Source organism: Phyllostomus hastatus, unplaced genomic scaffold, assembly GCF_019186645.2.
Source record: "Phyllostomus hastatus isolate PE091 unplaced genomic scaffold, TTU_PhHast_1.1 phas_contig_41, whole genome shotgun sequence".
NCBI lineage: Eukaryota > Metazoa > Chordata > Mammalia > Chiroptera > Phyllostomidae > Phyllostomus > Phyllostomus hastatus.
This window is the reverse complement of record NW_025333876.1, coordinates 11502305-11521207: the sequence shown is the minus strand read 5'-3', so window position 1 is coordinate 11521207 and position 18903 is coordinate 11502305. Positions and strand designations below refer to the sequence as shown.

The window sequence follows — 18903 nt, the reverse complement described above, 5'->3', positions numbered from 1 at the left end:
AAGCCGGCTTTGGCAGGGATGAGTGTGAACTTGGGCCAAGAGGCTTGTTTGTTTCTTTTCAAAGTTGTTGTGAAGATTAATGAGTCAATGCACAGAAAGGTCAGAGGACAATGTTGAGGACTTGGTAAACTGTTACTAGAATGATTGCCATACTCTTTGTCATGTGACCTGAAGCTGGCACCTAAAAGTAAATGCTTCTTAAGTTTGCCACTGGGCCAATTTCCTAATGCATTACTCTAAGCTCCTGATCTGATGATCACCTAGATAGGAATGCCTTTCTTAAGACCTATGGTCATTCTTGCTTTGTCCTCCCTGATAAGGATGTTCTCTCTCTCTCTGCTGTAATAACTACCTTGATCAGAAATAACCCCTATTGTAAATAATATATTTTTCTTTCACACAGTTCTGCCATTCAGCATCCACAGTAAAAGCAGAAAATTAACCATAACACCTTTTCTACTATCCTTCTCATTCAGAAGATTAATAAAACAAATGTAAACTAATCATTTTAAAGATACAGCAAAGCTGCTATTATTAATGAAGTGATGATATTTTTCTTAGCAGAAAAGTCAACTAAAGTAAAAAGGGAAAGAATTTTTTAATACAGAAAAAAAATCAGTTTAATTCAGAACTACACAAATTAAAAACCAGTTTAATTTAGCTTTCAAAGAGGTGGCTGTTTTTCTAAAATGTTACATATTTACCTTCTCATCTTTAGAACAAGAAATATATAAACTGTACCTAACAAGTTAAATACATAAAGTCCCTTACATATATGCTGGAAGCTAACACTGAGGGAACAGGAAGAGCGCAGGCCGAGCAGAGAGAGTGGAAGGCTCTGCCCAAAAGCTGTGGGTCAGATGCACCCTGTGACTATCACTGCTCTTTAGACTCGCAACAGCAGTCTTTCCTATAGTGCAGAACATGCTGACTCCAATTCTCTTCATGTTTCAAAGAGTATCTTAAAAATGAAGGTTTAAATTCTCCAGTTTCTTCAAATACCTATAGGAAGATTTTATGTATTTTGAAATTTAAATTAAAATAAAATCTCTTTAACTTACATAACTACCCCTTCAAGATCCCTATGACATTCAAAATTCAGTTAAGTATTTTTTTTAATAACTTATTTGCTAAAATGTAAGGCTCTGACTTCTGGCCAAGATGAAGGCATAGGTAGATAGACTTTCCCTCCTCGCACAACCATAAGAAGGATCACAGCTCACCTCAAAGCAAAATACAACTAGAACTGCCAGAAAATCGAACTGTATGGAAATCTGAAAACCAAGGATTTGAAGAAGCCACATTCATCCAGATGGGTAGAAGGGGCGGACATGGAGAGCTGGGCGGAGAGGATTCTGTGTGGTGGTGGTAGTGAGGCAACAGCAGTGGTTGGCAGCGGAATGGGCAGTCCCACATTCACTTGTGGCAAATAAAACCCAGGAGGGACACCTGGGGAGTGAGCCATTGCAGCCCCAGGCCAGAATGCACAGCCCAGGGTTCCAGTGCCAGGATAATAAAGATTCATAACTTCTGGCCATAAAAACCAGTGGGGGTTGGGGTGGCAGAAGAAACTTCACATCCTTCAGGAGAGTCCATTTAAAGGAACCACACAGCCCTAAAACATATGCAAATCCACCCACTCTGGGATTCAGCACCAAGGAAGCAGCTATAAGGATGCCAGTTGCATACAGGAAGTGGAGTAACTGACTGGAAATGGAGCGAGAGCAGAGCAAGTGGCATTGCTCCTTCATAGATCCCTCCCCTACACACTGAGCCACAAAGCTACAAAGCAGGTTGCCCCACCCTGGTGAATACTTAAGGCTCTGCCCCCTACAACGTAACAGGTGCACCAAGATGGAGTCAAAGCAGCTCTACCCAATACTTAGAAGCAAACATAGAGAGGCTGCCAAATTGAGGAGACAAAGAAATATGGCCCAAATGAAAGAACAGATCAAAACTCCAGAAAAAAAACTAAGCAAAAGACATAACCAACATATCAGATGCAGAGTTCAAAACACTGGTGATAAGGATGCTTAGAATTCTCCCTGAGTAGAGCAAATGCACAAGGGAAAAAAAGTAAGGCTACACTAAGTGAAATAAAGAAAAAGTCAAAAGGAACCAACAGTGAAGGGAAGGAAGCCAGGGCTCAAACCAAAAATTTAGAACATAAAGAAGAAATAGTCAACCAGTATGGAATGAAGAAACAACACTTCAAAAAAAAATGAGGAGAGTATAAGAAGGTTCTGGGACATCTCCAAGCGCGCCAACATCTGAATCATATGGCTGCCAGAAGGAGAAGAGGAAGAGCAAGAAATGGAAAACTTAGTTGAAAAAATAATGAAAGAAAATCTCTCTAATTTGGCAAAGCACAAGTCCAGGATACACACAGAGTCACAAACAAGTTAGACCCTAAGACACATCATAAATAAAATGCCAAAGGTTAAAAATAAAGAGAAAATCTTAAAAGCAGCAAGAGAAAAGAGAAGAGTTACCCACAAAGGAGTTCCCATACAACTATCAGCTGATTTCTCAAAAGAAACCTTGCAGGCAAGAAGGGACTGGCAAGAAGTATTCAAATTCATGAAAGTCAAGGACCCACAAGTTAGATTACTCTATCCAGCAAAGCTATAATTTAGAATGGAAAGGCAGATAAAGTGCTTCCTAGACAAAGTAAAACTAAAGGAGTTCATCATCACTAAGACATTATTGTATGAAATGTTACAGGAACTTATTTAAGAAAAAGAAAATCATTACCCCTGGCTGGCATAGCTCAGTGGATTGAACATGGGCTTCGAAAGAAAGTGTTGCAGGTTCAATTCCCAGTCAGGGTACATACCTGGGTTGCAGGCCATGACCCCCAGCAACCGCACACTGATGTTTCTCTCTCTCTCTCTTTTTCCCTCCCTCCCTCCCTCCCTCCCTTCCCTCTCTAAAAAGAAAGAAATAAAATCTTAAAGAAAAAGAAGATCAAAACTATGAACATTAAAATGACAACAATCAACAACTGAACCCAGAAATACAAAAACAAAAACAAACTTAGCAAACAACTAAAACAGGAACAGAATCATAGAAATGGAGACCATATGGAGGGTTGTCAGCAGGGACAGGGAATAGGGGGAAAGGTATGGAGCTTAAGCAGCATAAATGGTAGGTACATAATAGACAGGGAGGTTAAGAGTAGTATAGGATATGAGAAGCCCAAAACTTATGGACATGAACTAAGGATATGACCCATGGACATGAACTAAGGGAGGGATTGCTGGAGATACCAGGCAGAAGGGGGCAAAGGAAAAAACTTGGGACAGCTGTAATAGCATAGTCAATAAAAAATATTCCAGAAAAATAATAAGTTTGAGAACATAGCATGCATAAGCTTTTGAGGAACAGACCTAAGTATAAAAGATACATGTGGAAAAAATGTAAAGGCTGGTTCCCTAAAATGTTATAAAACAATGATTACTATGCTTGGCAGGATGAATTAGGACCCAAGAGTCCCTACCAGACCTGACAAGTTAATATATAGAGAAAAATGTTTTCCTTCCTATGCATTTGGAAAATTCTACTTCATCACAGTGTTGTGTGGAGGTGGGAGAGAGACCTGTTTGAAGGTAGAGTAGGAATAAAAATAGCTGTAAAAAAGTATGAGAATACTTGCTGGCAGCCAGTGAGCTTCTACCTAAATCCAAATCTTTGCTCATTTGTCTCACAAAGGCTACACTTTTCATTTTGCTTATCTAACTTCTCCAGGCCCTAGGGAGAAGTTCTGTCAAATTCCACAAACCCAAGAAATTTTCTTGACACCTCAACATGAACAGATATTTTTCTCTTCTTTGATTTGCTACAACATATTCTAGAATAGGCTGGCAAACTTTATGAAATGTTTCTAGTGATTTTTGTATGCATGATGGATTTGCTCAACTAATACAAAGGTCTTTGAAAAGAAAACGTTTTTCTTTACATATTGAAGTGACTATCTAGTCATTTTATAAATGTAATTAGACTAATCAGAAATCAAGAAAATAGAACCCTATCAGTTTAGATTTTTCTACTCCCCAGTTTATTTTAAAAATTCAAAGTAGACTCTGAAATCAACATAATTTCAGCCATTAAGAGTATGATATTTATAAGGATGCTTCAATTACCTTCATCAGTCTTTACCACTAATATAGGAAGAAAAAATGTCTTAGCAAGAGTTGAAAAAAAAAAGAACACTTTCCTCAGCTAGTTAACTACAATCTTTGGTTGACAAATAACACTTTAAGTTTTTAATACTAGGTATTACATATACAGGTCCTATATAGGACTAAGAAAATGAAATCTGAGTGAATTTTTTAGTTAGTCTGTTATATTCCAGCTTCAGTTAATCTAGGGAGAACTGGGGTCAGAACATGCATGTGTAAAAAGAGAAGACACAAACATTCAGAGGGCACCTGGCCATGTGCCAGGTGGTGCTGGCAGAAGAAGGAATTCAGAAATGCTCTTTGAATTTATGTAAAAACTACTACTAATTGAAAAGAATAAATTCTGCAATGAACCACATATCAAATAGATTAAAAATCCATGTGTTCAAGTGATATTTTTAATAATATTTTGTTTATACTTTTACTGTTGTCCCAGTTTTTTCCCCTTTACCCCACCTCTGCCCAGCCTGCCCCCACTTTCCACAGTCAATCCCCACACCATTGTCCATTTCTATGGGTCCTTCATACATGTTCCTTGACTAATCATTTCACCTTCTTTCAAACAGTACCCATCTCTACCCTCTTGCCACTCTCAGTTTATTCCATGTTTCTATGCCTCTGGTTCTCTTTTGCTCATTATTTTATTTTATTATTTTTTTATTGATTATGCTATTCCAGTTTTCCCAATTTTTCCCTCTCTATCCCCCCTCCACCCTGCCCCCACAACCCTCCAGCATTCCCCTATCCCACTTAGTTCACACCATGGGTTGTACATATAACTTCTTTGAGTCTTGTGTTTTCCATACCATTTTTAATCTCTCCCCGTCTACCTTATGCCTACTAACCATGCTTCTTCTTCCCTGTCCTTTTCCACCTATTTTTCCCTTTCCCCACAGGAAGGGTCCTGTGATGTTCATTTCTGATACTGTTCCTGTTCTGGTTGTTTGCTTAGTTTTTGTTTTCATTGTTTTTCCTTTCTTTTAGGTTCATTTGCTGATAATTGTGAGTTTCTTGTCATTTTACTATTCATATTTTTGATCACTTTATTTGCCCTTCCATTCTAAATGAAAGCTTTGCTAGATAGAGTAATCTTGGATGTAGGTCCTTGCCTTTCATGACTTTGAATACTTCTTTCCAGCCCCTTCTTGCCTGCAAGGTTTCCTTTGAGAAATCATCTAATAGTCTAATGGGAGCTCCTTTGTAGTTAATTCTCTCCTTTACTCTTCCTTCTTTTAGGATTCCTTATTTTTAATCTTGAGAAACTTAATGATGATGTGCTTTGGTGTTTTCCTCTTTGAAGCCAACTTCTTTGAGACTCTCTGGGCTTCCTTGACTTCCTAGAAGTCTATTTCCTTTGCCAAATTGAGGAAGTTTTCCTTCATTATTTGTTCAAATAAGTTTTCAATTTCTTGGTCTTCCTCTTCTCCTTCTGGCATCCTTATAATTCGGATATTGGAATGTTTCAGGTTGCCCCAGCGGTTTGTAAGAGTCTCTTCACTTTTTTGAATTCTTGTTTCTTCATTCTGATCCAGCTGGATGTTTATTTTTTCCTTTTGTTCCAAATCATTGCTTTGAGTCCTGGTTTCCTTCCTGTCACTGTTGGTTTCCTGAACATTCTGCTTTATTTCACTTTGGGTATCCTTCATTTGGTTTTCATTTTTTGACCAAGCTCAGTCAGATCTGTAAGCATTTTGATTACCAGGGCTTTAAATTCTCCATCAGATAGGTTGGCAATCAATCTCCTCCTCAGTTAGCTCTCTTTATGAGGCTTTACTCTGTTCTTTCATTTGGGCCATATTTCTTTGTCTTGGTGCAGCTGATAGGTTGTAAGGGGGTGGAACCATAGGAATTCACCCAGGCAGGACAACCATCTTGGCTGCACTGCAGCACTGCCTGTGGGGGAGGAGCTGGAGAGGGAACAGTGTGGCAGGCCTGCTGGTCTCTAGTGCACTTTTCAGCGGACTGTCCTGTGAGACTGGGAGCTTCTTCTACTGCTGCAACCATCATAGCCCACAGCCATCTCTGAGTCCCATTAATTCAGCCCCTCCAATGCAGCCTGCAGAGCTTGGCAACCAGCTCCACCCCCTAGATCTGCCCCGACACCAAGGATTTTCTGAGTCAGCCCTTGTGGTCCACCACCTTACTGGTCTGGTTGTTCTGGATGATTCTTTTCTTTAATTCCTTGTTGTCGGAGTTCCATGCAGTTTACTTTTCTAGTGCTTTTGGTTATTTATTGATTTCAGATGGTGGTTGTCCTCCTTTTAGTTATGTGAAGAAGCGAAGGGTCTCTACCTATACCTCCATCTTGGCCAGAACTTGATGATTATTATTTTAGAGTATGGGATTTTGTATCTGGAGTTTCTTCCCATCTAAAATACTGTGCATTGGAAAATGCAGGCAGCTGTAGCACAATCATCCAGGAATCCTTGAGGAGGGACAGAGGGAGAGATCATTAGTTTATTTTGTTCATGAGATTCCTCTTATAAGTGAGATTATATGGTATTTGTCTTTCACCAACTGGCTTATTTCACTTGGTATAATAGTCTCCAGTTCCATCCATGCTGTCACAAATGGTAGGAATTCCTTTTTTCTGCTTCATACTATTCCACTATATAAACGTACCACAGTTTTTTAATCCATTCATCTATTGATGAGCACTTAGGCTGTTTCCAACATGCGGCTATTGTAAATAGTGCTGCTATGAACATAGGTGTGCAAAAATTCTTTTGAATTGGTATTTCCAGATTCTTAGGGTATATTTCCAGCAGTGGAACCACTGAGTCAAAAAGTAGTTCCACTTTTAATTTTTTGAGGAAATTTCATATTGTTTCCCACAGTGTACACAATTCTGCATTCTGAACAATACTGCACTAGGGTTCCCTTTTCTCCACATCCTCACAAGTACTTGTTGTTTGTTGATTTATTAATGATAGTCATTTTAGAAGGTGAGAAATCTCGTTGTAGTTTTAATTTGCATCTCTCTGATGGCTAGTTATGTTGAGCATTTTTTATGCCTATTGGCAATCTGTAGATCTTCCCTGAAACTGTCTGTTCAGGTCCTTGCCCATTTTTAATTGGATTATTTGTCTTCCTGGTGTTGAGTCGTGTAAGTTCTTTATACATTTTGGAAATTAAAGCCTTTCCTGATGTATCATTGGCAAGTATATTCTCCCATACAATTGGTTCACTTTTCATTTTGATGATGTCTTCTTTAGCCATGCAGAAGCTTTTTAATTTGATAGAGTCAAATTTATTTTTCCTTTATTTCCCTTGTCATAGAAGATATATCTGCAAAAATACTACATGAGATATATGAAATTTTACTGCATTTTAGCCCAACGATTTTTATGGTATCGCGACTTACATTTCCCAATCCAGTTTTTTCCAACACTTTTAATTGAAGAGACTGTCTTTACTCCATTGTATGCCCATGTCACCTTTGTCAAATATTAACTGACCATAAAGACATGGGTTTATTTCTCATCTCACTATTCTGTTCTATTTTTCTACATGTCTGTTCTTATGCTAGTACCAGACTATTCTGATTACAGTGGCCTTGTAATATAGATTGATATCAGGTATTGTGATCCCTCCAACTTTGTTCTTCTTTCTCAAGATTGCTAAGGCTATTTGGGTTTTTTTTTTTTTTTTTTTTTTTGGTTTCACATAAATTTCTGGAAGTTTTGTTCTAGATCTGTGAAATATGCCACTGGTATTTTAATAGGAATTATACTGAATTAGTAGATTGCTTTGGGCAATATGCACATTTTACTCATATTAATTCTTCCCATCCATGAACAGGGCGAATGCTTCCATTTATTTGTATCTTCCTCAACTTCTTTCTTCAGTGTTCTATAGTTTTTCACTTACAGGTCTTTTATATCATGGTTAAATTTATTCTGAGGTACTTTATTATTATTTTTGTTGCTATATTAAATGAATTTTTCCTTAAGCTTCTCTTTCTCATAGTTCATTGTTAGTATACAAAAACTTTGTCGATTTCTAAATAGTAACTTTGTATCCTGCTACTTTGTGGCATTTACTTATTAAGTCAAATAGTTATGGAGTGGAGTCTTTAGGATTTTTTATGTACAATATTATGTTGTCTCTGAATAATGTTTAACTTCCTCCTTTCCGGTTTGGATGTTTTTTATTTCTTCTTCTTGTTTGATTGCTGTGGCTAGTATTTCCAGTACTATGTTAAATAAGAGTGGAGGAAGTGGATATACTTGTCTTGTTCCTGATCTTAAGAGAAAAGCTTTTAGTTTTTGCCCACTGAGTATGATGTTGACAGTAGGCTTTTTAGTATGTGCCCTTTTTATGTTGAGGTATGCTCCCTTCTTCTCACTTTGCTGAGTGTTTTTATCATAAATGTGTGCTGGATTTTATTAAATGTTTCTTGCATCTATTGATAAGACCTTGTGATTGTTTTCATTTTGTTTATGTGATGTATCACATTTATTGACTCACGAATATTGTCCCATCCTTGCATCCTGGAATAAATCACTCTTGATCACTGTGTATAATCTTTTCAATGTATTTCTGGTTCTTGGTTGCTACTATATTATTGAGGATTTTAGCATGTATGTACATAACAGATATTGACCTGTGACTTTCTTTGATGTGTCTTTACCTGGTTTTAGGATTAGTATAATATTGGCCTTGTAAAAAGAATTTGGGAGGCTTCCCTCTTCTTGAATGTTTTGGTATACTTTGAGAAGGACAGGTGTTACTACTCCTTTGGATGTTTGGTAAAATTCACCTGTGAAGCCATCTGGTCTAGGCCTTTTATTTGCCCAGAGCTTTTTTTAATTCCTGGTTCAATTGTGCTATTTGTTATTGGTCTGTTCAGGTTTTCTGCTACTTCCTGATTCAGTTTTGGACATTGCATGTTTCTGGAAATTTATCATTTCACCCAGTTGTCCATTTCCTTGGCATATCATTGTTCATTGTAATGTCTTACAATCCTTTGTACTTCTGTGGTATTGGTTGTTACTTTTCTTTCATTGTCACTTTATTTTGGGGGGTCCTCCCTCTTTTTCTCTTCATGAGTGTGGTTAAACGTCTGTCAATTTCATTTATGTTCTCAAGGAACCAGCTCCTGGATTTATTGAACCTTTGTGTATATATATTTTTTGTCTGTATGTCATTTAGTCTGCTCTGATCTTGATACTTTCCTTCCTTCTACTCACTCTGGGCTTTCTTTGTTGTTGTTCCTCTAGTTCTTTTAGGTGTAGTGTTAGGTTGTTTGAGATTTTTATATCTTTTTTACATAGGCTTGTATTGCTCTGAATTTCCCTCCCAGGACTGCTTTCACTGTGTCCCATAGGTTTTGGGATGTTGTGTGTTCATAGTTATATGTTTCCAGAAACTTTTTGATTTCTCCCTTGATGTCATTGTTAACCCACTCAGTGTTTAATAACATCTTATTCAGCCTCCATGTATCTGAATGTTTCTGATTTTTTCTTGAAGTTGATTTCTAGATTTAATCCATTTTGTGATCCAAGAAGATTCTTGATATGATTTCAATTTTCTTGGCATTGTTAAGGCTTATTTTGTGTCTTACCATGTGCTCTACCTTTGAAAATGATACATGTACATTTGAGAAGAATATGTATTTTGCTTTTTTGGGATGAAATGTTCTGTAAATATCAATTAAGTCCATTTGATCTGGTGTGTAATTTAATGCTGCCACATCCTTGTTGATTTTTTGTCTGGAAGATTGGTCCATTGTTGACAATGGGTAGTTAAAATCCACTACAATGACTGCATTGCTGTCAATCTTTCTTAAAGTACTCCAAGATTTTCTTTATATATTTAGGTGCTCCTATATTGGGTATGTACTCCCCTAAGTATAATGTAGTGACCTTCTTTGTCTTTTATAATGGCCTTAGTTTTGTAGTTATTTTGTCTGATATAAGTATTGCTACCCCAGCTTTTTTTTTCATGCCCATTGCATGCAGTATTTCTTTTTCCACCCATTCATATTCAGTCTGTATAAATCTGTTGTTCTGAGGTGGGTCTGTAGACAGCATATTTGCAGGCTTTGTTTAATTACTCATTTAGCTACCTTAGGTCTTTTGATTAGAGCATTTAATCTATTTACATTTAAAGTTATTACTGATAGGTATTTAATCATTGAAATTTTCTCTCTTTGTACTTGTGTTTCTCTCTATATATCCTTTTCTTATTAAAGCAGTCCCTTTCACATCTCTTGCAATGCCTGTTTGGTGGAAATGTACCTTTAGTCTTTTTGCTTTTAATTTGGGAAACTCTTTTATTTAGCCTTCAGTTTTAAATGAGTCTTGCTGGATATTGCAGTCTTGGTTGTAGGTCCTTGCTTTTCATTACTTGGAATATTTTGTGCCAGTCCCTTCAGGCTATAGGGTTTCCATTTAGAAATTAGCTGATAGCCGTATTGAAACCCCCTTTGTATGTTACTAGCTGTTTCTCCCTTGCTGCCTTTAAGATTTTTTCTTTGTCTTTAAATTTTGCTGTTTTGATTGTAATGTGTCTTTTGAGTGGGCCTGTCTGGGTTCATCTTATTGGGACTCTGTGCTTCCTGAACCTGTCTAACTTTTTCCCTCACCAAATTAGGGAAGTTTTTGGTCATTATTTCTTCAAATAGGTTTTCTATCACTTGCTTCCTTTCTTCTCTTTCTGGTAGCCCTATGATGTGAATATTGTTATATTTCATGTTGTCCCAAAGCTCCCTTAAACTATTCTCATTCTTCTTGAGTCTTTTTTCGTTTTGCTGCTTCGACTGGGTGGTTTTTCCCTACCTTGTCTTTCAACTCACTGATTCAATCCTCTGCTTTATTTAGCCTGCTTTTAATTCCTTCTTCTGCATTTTTCATTTCAACCTGGTTCTTACACACAGTTTCTATATCATTTTTTAAAAATTTCATTTAAAAATATTTTTTATAGAACAGGAAAGGGAGGGAGAAAGAAAAGGAGAGAAACATCAATGTTCAAGAGAAACATAGACCAGTGCCTCTTGCACGACCCTAACTGGTGACCTGGTCTGCAACCCAGGCATGTGCTGTGACTGGGAATTGAACTAGCAACTTTTCAGTTCACAGGCTGGTGCTCAATCCACTGAGCCACAGGAGCCAAGGCTCTACGTCCTTTTTTAGGCTGATGTTGTTCCCACTGAGTTCCTTGTAGTTCTCATTAAGTTCCTTGAGCATCCTTATAACCATTATTTTGAACTCTGTGTCTGATAAATTGCTTACCTCAATTTCATTTAGTTTTCTTCCTGGAGATTGCTCATTTATTTTCAATTGGGGGTTCTTGTCTCCCCATTTTAGATGACTTTTTGTTTCTACATATTAGATTGATCTGCTTTGACTCCTTGTCTTCATGCAGTGGCCTTCTATGGCAGGAGTCCTGTGGGACTCAGTGATGCAGTCTCCTTGATCTCCTGAGCTGGATGCTCTAGGGATGCCTTTTATGAAGTTTATGTGGGCTCTCCTATTGTATTTGGGTTTTGATTGTTGTTGGCTCATTCATTAGTGGGTGCTCCCCTCCAATGGGCTGATGGAGAGTCAGCCTCCACCATGTCTTGTATGCTGCTGTACAGGTGCTGACAGAATATTAACCAAAAAAAGAAAATTAAAAAAAAAAAAAAAAACACACCAGCAACAATACCCCCCAACAGCAGCAATGCCAATAACAAATGAGCAAAGATTAATAAAGGTGGAAAGAGAATAAGAATATTATATGAAAGAAAAAAGAATATAAGATGACTAAAGGAAAGAATGATGATTTTGAGAGGATACAGGGAAGAGAAATTGTAAGAGTAAGGAGTAGAAACAAGGTGATGAAAAGGAACAAATAAAATTTAAAATGAAATAACAAAGGGAAGGAAGATGGCAAAATGGAGTAGTAAAAGGGAAGAGTAAAATATGAGATTTGAAATTAAAAAACAGTGAAAAATAGGAGCAAAATTAAAGAAACAGGAAAGAAGTTAAAAAGGTATGTGAAAGAAAAATAGCTCAAACAATGGAGGAGATCAAGGTGGACTTTGTCTCAGAGGAGTTTAGTGCTTGCCTGCTGGCTTCTCCTTCTGGATACACTCCTGGTGTTCTGAAGTTGTCCCCATTTAACTCTAGGCAGCCTGTTAGAAGCCATAAGCTTTTCCACAGTTTATGACATCTGAGGTCAACCTCACTGTTGCACACTCCTGGCTTTTTAGCAGCACCAGGCCTAGATGTGGGTCAACTAACATCTGAAAGTACTGCAGGTACCGCCTCCACCTGCCTCTGCCTGCAGTCCTGCCATTAGTCTTAGTCTAGCTGCTGACCTGTCTGTTTCTAAGAGTACTTCTAGTGGAATGAGTAGGATAGGATGCCTGGATCTCCTGTAGGAGGTGCCATTCAGACTTCAGGGAAGATGGCTGGTGTGTTCACATATCTGCGTCTGTCTCTGAGTATTTCTCTGAACTCAGCAGGGCAAAGTCCCTAGTAGGGTAGGAGGTGAGGCCTCCAGAGCCCAGAGTATGGGTCTGACAGTGTTCCTAGGCTTTCCTGTGTGTTCGAAGCAGTCTGGTTCCTGGGAAGGTATATATAATGGCAATGTCCTAAAGCCAGTTTCTAACACTCCTCAGTCTACCTATGTTCCTGTCTCCTTGGCAGGGGATAAGATGCAGGTTGGGGGAAAATTAGAAAGAAGCCAGGTAGGGTAAGCAGGATTTTAAAGGATGTGGCAAGCAGGATTCGAGGATGAGAGTAGGAGGCTTTCAGAGGCTGGGGTGAGCAGTTTTCCCACAGGATGGGGTAACTGTTTTTCCCCTGCAAGGGTTTTGCTTTTCTGAAGAAAACTGGCTGCTGCAGTACGGTGTTATAGCCCAGCACTAGGAACCCAGCAGCTGGTTCCCCAAGAACCTCCCCCAAGCCTCCCACTCTAGACTCTCCTCACACGACTGCAGACAGTGCTGCCCTCACTTCCCTGAGCCAAAGGTGAGTGGCTAGGAAACCTCTGCAATGGCCCCTTAGAAGAAAAAGAAAAAAAAACAAAAAACAAAGGTGGCTTTGTCTCAAGCAGGCTCCTAATTTCCCTAATGATCTCATATATATTGTTTTACAGTTGATTTGTTCAAGTCAGGATCCTAATAAATTTTACAAGTACATTTATTTGGTTCTTATATCTCTTAAAACTTGTTTTAAGATGTAGTAAGTAATTGTTATTAATTTTGTTAGATGTGATACTGATATGATGGTTACATAAATAGAAGATAACTATATGAGTTAAAGACATCTAGTAAAGTCTTTACAGGTGAATTATCATTATGTATAGAATTTAAGTTTAAATAGGCCAGCAAAAAACAAGTGAATAAACAAAAATCAAGTGTTTTTACTAATAATAATCAGAGAAGGGGTATTGTTGGGCTGGGTGAAAAAGGTGAAGGGATTAAGCAAAAAAAAAAAGAGAGAGAGAACAAAACTCATAGACACAGATAATAGTGGAGGAAAAGAGGTATAGGGGAAGGTAGGATACAATAAAAGGGGCATAAATGATAAAAGGAGGAGACTTGACTTTGGGTGGTGAACACCATACAATATACAGATGTTATATGACAGAACTGTATGGTTGAAAGCAATATAATTTTATTAACCAATGTTACTCCCCAAAATTTCAATTGAAAAATCAATAATGAATAACTAATGGGGTAGATGAAACAAAATTGGAAAAATTAAGACAATTATTGCAGTTGGGCCAACAGCATGATGGTTGGTATTACTACCTTCAATTTGTGTGTATGTTTGAAGTTTTCCATAATAGAATGTTTAATAAAAGCAGATCCCTAAAAAGTTACCTAAGATTATATATAATGTGAAACTTAACAAGTAAATCAACTGAGATTGATCTTACTTGATCTAACACACCTTTCTTTCCTTATCATTAGAACTACCATCAACTCTATTAGAGCTTCATTTAGATTTTAATAAAATTTCAACTGTGGAACTGGAGGATTTTAAACGATACAAAGATCTACAGAGGTAAAAGTTTCCCAAATCCTAACCTACAAGTGGTACTCTATATGATGAAGATATTAATGAAATTTTGGGGGTAATATTATAGGGACCTAATCAAGATTATACTGTTACTACTAGGAAAACTGGAAAGTACTGCTATTATTCCATTTCTATAATGGAACAGGATACCAAATAGAATGAGAAAACAAAAATTTTCAAATATTACATAAAGAATTTTCTGACAATGGAGGAGAGGGCCATTAACATACTAAAATAGGTTATTAAATAAAACCATGAAATACTTTCCCTGCACACATATATAGGTCAGGTTTATATTTCTAACTCAGTTGTGCTTTCGTCTAACTGCATCACTCCATCTTCTTAAGAGTTGATGAATTTTATATCACTTTTAGGCTGGGTCTAGGAAACAACAGAATCACAGATATTGAAAATGGAAGTCTCGCTAACATACCACGCATAAGAGAAATACACTTGGAAAACAATAAACTAAAAAAAATCCCTTCAGGATTACAGGAGTTGAAATACCTCCAGGTAAAACATTCTACTTGTGTTTTGTAGATATTAGTACTTTTCTTTGTTCTCATGAAACCTATTAACACCTAAGGCAGAGAGACCAAGTAAATTGTAAGGGTAAAGTAGGAGAGCATTAGGATACTGGTTTCTATGGGAACGTCAGCTAAAATACTCAAGTACCTATATGCATCCTTCCCTTTCTCCTACTAAAACTGCCACTGCCAAGGACATTACAGCACTGGCACTAGCTAATTTCAGGTTTCTGGGTGGCAGTGGCTATGTAAAGGCAGGACTGGTCAGGAGGAAATCAAGTAGGACCACATATCCTTTCACACTTTGGAAACATTTAATAAAGGCAAACCATGTAGACAAAGTCCTAGGTATTCTCACTACTAATGTGGTACTAAATTAAAAGTGTGTATGCTTTTTAAAAAACTCAGGCCAGAAAATAAAATCAAAAGTCAGTATTTGGAACATCATATATTCACATTTCTTGTTCTAATTATTAAAAATCTTTTTCCTATAATCTGGCAACTCCTGACTAGCGGGGAGGGGCCACATAATCCTTGGAGAATTGCATAAAGATCCTTCCAGGAACAAAAATGAAGACAACCTTTTGCACAGAATTTTAGAAATGTTACAGATCTCCTTGATTCTCATTTATAGACCTCAAATTAAGAATCCATACTTAATCCCATTTTACCTTAGCCTATTTTTTTCATATGGTTATTTTGCTATACAATGTTTTCATCTTCCAAGAAGCAAAAACATACTGAGAACAAACCTGGGCTTTGAGGTACTTGCTTCTACATTTCTTTCTTATTTATTTTTTAAAGTTTTGTTAGCAACACTCCTTTGAGGTCCAAGCCATCGAAATGGATGTGCTATATATAGGTGTTCATCTCCAAGTTACATCTTTTACTTTGACTTTTTGAAGTGGTAGATTTAAATGTCTGTTGTTAACCAGTGAGCAGGACCTGAGTCCTTTCTCTCTCGAGCTGTCCCATCTTTACATACTTAACTCCACAACTCTGTTCCCAGTTTCTGGGCACTCTTAAATCTACCTCTTGTTGGCATTTTAAAAAGATGAATAGAATTGTAACACAAACAGAGAAGAACACAAGTCATAAGGATACAATTCAATGAATGTTCATAAAGCAAACAGGATACATGTCCAGCACTGTTTCCCATTCCTAATGAGGTCCATGCTATGGTAAACTGCATCTTGCACTCACACTGAGCTGCTGGGAAATGCGGAACAATAACAAAGGCATCTGTCACAAAATCCCCAAGACAGAGGGCAGAGGCGGCTCCAACACCAAACTTAAAGGTTTTAGTAATGCCTAGAATTCTCATGACTGGCTCAGGTCAATCTCACCAAGACATAAAGGCAGAATATAGAGTAACAGCCAGAACCAGTATCTTAGCTTTGCCAGCAAGAGGGTCCAATTTTTTTTAATATGCCAAAATGCTATCAATTAAGTATATATTAGCCCTGGCTGGCATAGCTCAGTGGATTGAGTGAGGGCTGGGAACCAAAGTGTCCCAGGTTCGATTCCCAGCCAGGGTACATTCCTGGGTTGCAGGCCAGAACCCCCAGCAACCGCACATTGATGTTTCTCTCTCTCTTTCCCTTCCCTCTCTAAAAATAAATACAATCTTTAAAAAAAAATTAAGTATATATTTTTTACTTCCCAGAAATCTCAGTTGCCAAAAAAGATCAAAAAAGGAATTTAAAGGGTTTTAAAGGAAATAAAGGGAAGACTCTATATTGTCTATCCTCAATAATAATTTGATGTAAAGATATACACAAAGCCTATAATAATTCAGTTTCTGCAGTGGTGCAAATACTCAACTATTTATGCTGTATTACAGATATGTATTTGTCAACAGATATATTTTTCTACAAAACAGCTTACATAAAAGCAGCTCTACACTTCTCTCCCTTGATCACAGAAAATTCTAGATAACAATTCTTCACATTTATATTGCAAGCCTATTCCTGAAGCATTAAATTGCATTCTTCTGCTCATTTTTAATACTTTTAAAACTATGTGTTTATTTTAGACAGAGGGGTGGGAGGGAGATAGGGAGAGAAGCATTGATGTGAGATAGAAACACTGATCAGGTGTCTCTTGTACACACCCTGATGGGGGACCGGGGACCAAATCCACAATCCAGGCAAATGCCCTGACCAGGTTCAAACCAGTGAACTTTTGCTTTGCGGGACCAACTGAGCCACACCATTCAGGGCTCTAATACTAATACAACACTCTTAAAATTATCATACATAAGGCACTGAAGTGATCACACATACACACCCATCTATACATGTGTAGAGAAGAAGAATGGTGCTAACTAGGCAGTGTGTTCTAGGGCTTGGCATGAGTCCTATACCATACTTCACACATACAGCACTTTTATATATAACACATGAGCCTGAGTTGCTGAATTAAGTATTTAACAGGCATACATCTTAAGTGAAATATATTCAAACCAGTGTAAAATAAACCTATAAATTATAAAGAGCATCTTCTTTTACATGTACTGTATACTTTAAATCCATTCTTTTTACTACAACAGATCATCTTCCTTCACTCTAATTCAATTACAAAAGTGGGAGTGAATGACTTCTGCCCAACAGTGCCAAAGATGAAGAAATCATTATACAGTGCAATAAGTTTATTCAACAACCCAATGAAGTACTGGGAAGTGCAACCTGCAACATTTCGTTGTGTTTTGAGCAGAATGAGCGTTCAGCTTGGGAACTTCAGAGAGTAATAATTAGTAATTCCATTTAATGTAAAATAAAAAATTGTTACATTTGGGGTACTTGAACTCTATTAATAATGTTAGTGTTATGCTCAGAAGTAAAAATCTATTCCCATGTGGTACATCCAGTGACTTATTTTAGGACAAAAATTGCATTGATTGCAGTTTTCTCTTCCATACAAGTGATTTTGCATGTATTTCATTTTTGAAAATTCTTCCTCAAAAAAAGAAGACATTGAGTATTTAACACTTTGTTACTAAGTATATTTTAAAAAGAACTGTACTGTAAATGGAATGCTTGACACTTAGCAATATCTGTGCTCTTTCGTTTGCTGTTAAAAAAAACAAAATTAACAAGGGCAGTGACATGAAGAGTGCATTATACTATTCTTATTTTTTCTTTAATAACTCGGATAGTACTGTAAGATTTCTAAAAATGTTAAAGTATGGTTTGATATAATCATTCAAATTATCATGTCTTAGGGCCTGTCTTTGTTTAAAACTTTATAATAAAACCTTCAGTAAGTATTATGACCAACTCCACAGATGCTATTCATAAGAGCTGGTTTTTGAGCTATAGCATGTGCTTTACTTTTTAAATTATTATTATTCAATTATAAAACCTCTATAAAATGCATAGTTGAGTGTTCATATAAAACCTGTAACTCACAACTTTTATTATCACAGTTATTATAAGCTTTTAATAGTATGTCAATTCGTAGGTAATGTAACATTGTCACCTCAGTGCTAATGGATATTTTCAAGACATTCCTTTATAAGGTCTTGTTTGGAAGAGTCTAGGCACTCTAAATTCTACAGAAATTGTCTCCTAAAATATGCACAGACTGGATAACTCTGAAAAACACAACTGGTATAACTAAACAGGTACTGCATTAAACAAAACACAAAGAAACTAAAAGCTCTGAAAAAAGCAAGAGTATTTTATGTATTTTTCATTGGTATTCAACATAAGTAAAAGTGGAAAATCAGGAAAACATTAAAAATTGGTTTGAAATAAAACATTTGTGCTTTGGTTGAATTCTTCTTCTCCCATGCAGGAACTATATTTCATAAAATTCTAACTAATATATAATGTTTTTAGCACGGTATGTTTTAATTTTTTTATTTTTATTCAATTATAGTTGTCTCCATTTCCTCCCATTACTCTCCCCAGCCCTGACCCACCCCCCACCTCCAACATTCAATTACGTCCCCCAGTTGTACATGCCCATAGGTCCTTTATGTGTTCCTTGACCCTCCCCCATCTTTCTCCAGTTATCCTCTTCCCCCTTCCTCCATGGTTATTGTCAGTTTGTTCTTTATTTCCATGTCTCTGGTTCTATTTTGCTCACTTGTTTGTTTTGCTGATTAGGTTCCACTTATAGGTGAGATCATATGGTATTTGTCTTTCACCACCTAGCTTATTTCACTTAGCATAA

General features: G+C 37.0%; 2 protein-coding genes across 6 annotated transcripts in view; one reads left to right on the top strand and one right to left on the bottom strand.

Moving 5' to 3' along the window:
- Positions 1 to 18903, bottom strand: part of LOC123822774 (centromere protein P) — a 278910-nt gene that overhangs the window by 142139 nt on the left and 117868 nt on the right. The window lies entirely within an intron of this gene.
- ASPN (asporin) overlaps positions 1 to 18903 on the top strand; it is a 47137-nt gene that overhangs the window by 16312 nt on the left and 11922 nt on the right. The window contains exons 6-8 of one of the 2 annotated variants that reach the window (XM_045844926.1): positions 14089 to 14182; positions 14572 to 14710; positions 17276 to 18484. The exons of the other annotated variant lie outside the window; for it this stretch is intronic. Of the exons in view, the coding sequence (XP_045700882.1) occupies positions 14089 to 14182; positions 14572 to 14710; positions 17276 to 17473 (431 nt within the window). The 3' untranslated portion in view covers positions 17474 to 18484. Of the gene's footprint in view, positions 1 to 14088; positions 14183 to 14571; positions 14711 to 17275; positions 18485 to 18903 lie in introns of those variants that run through there. 2 annotated transcript variants of the gene reach the window in all.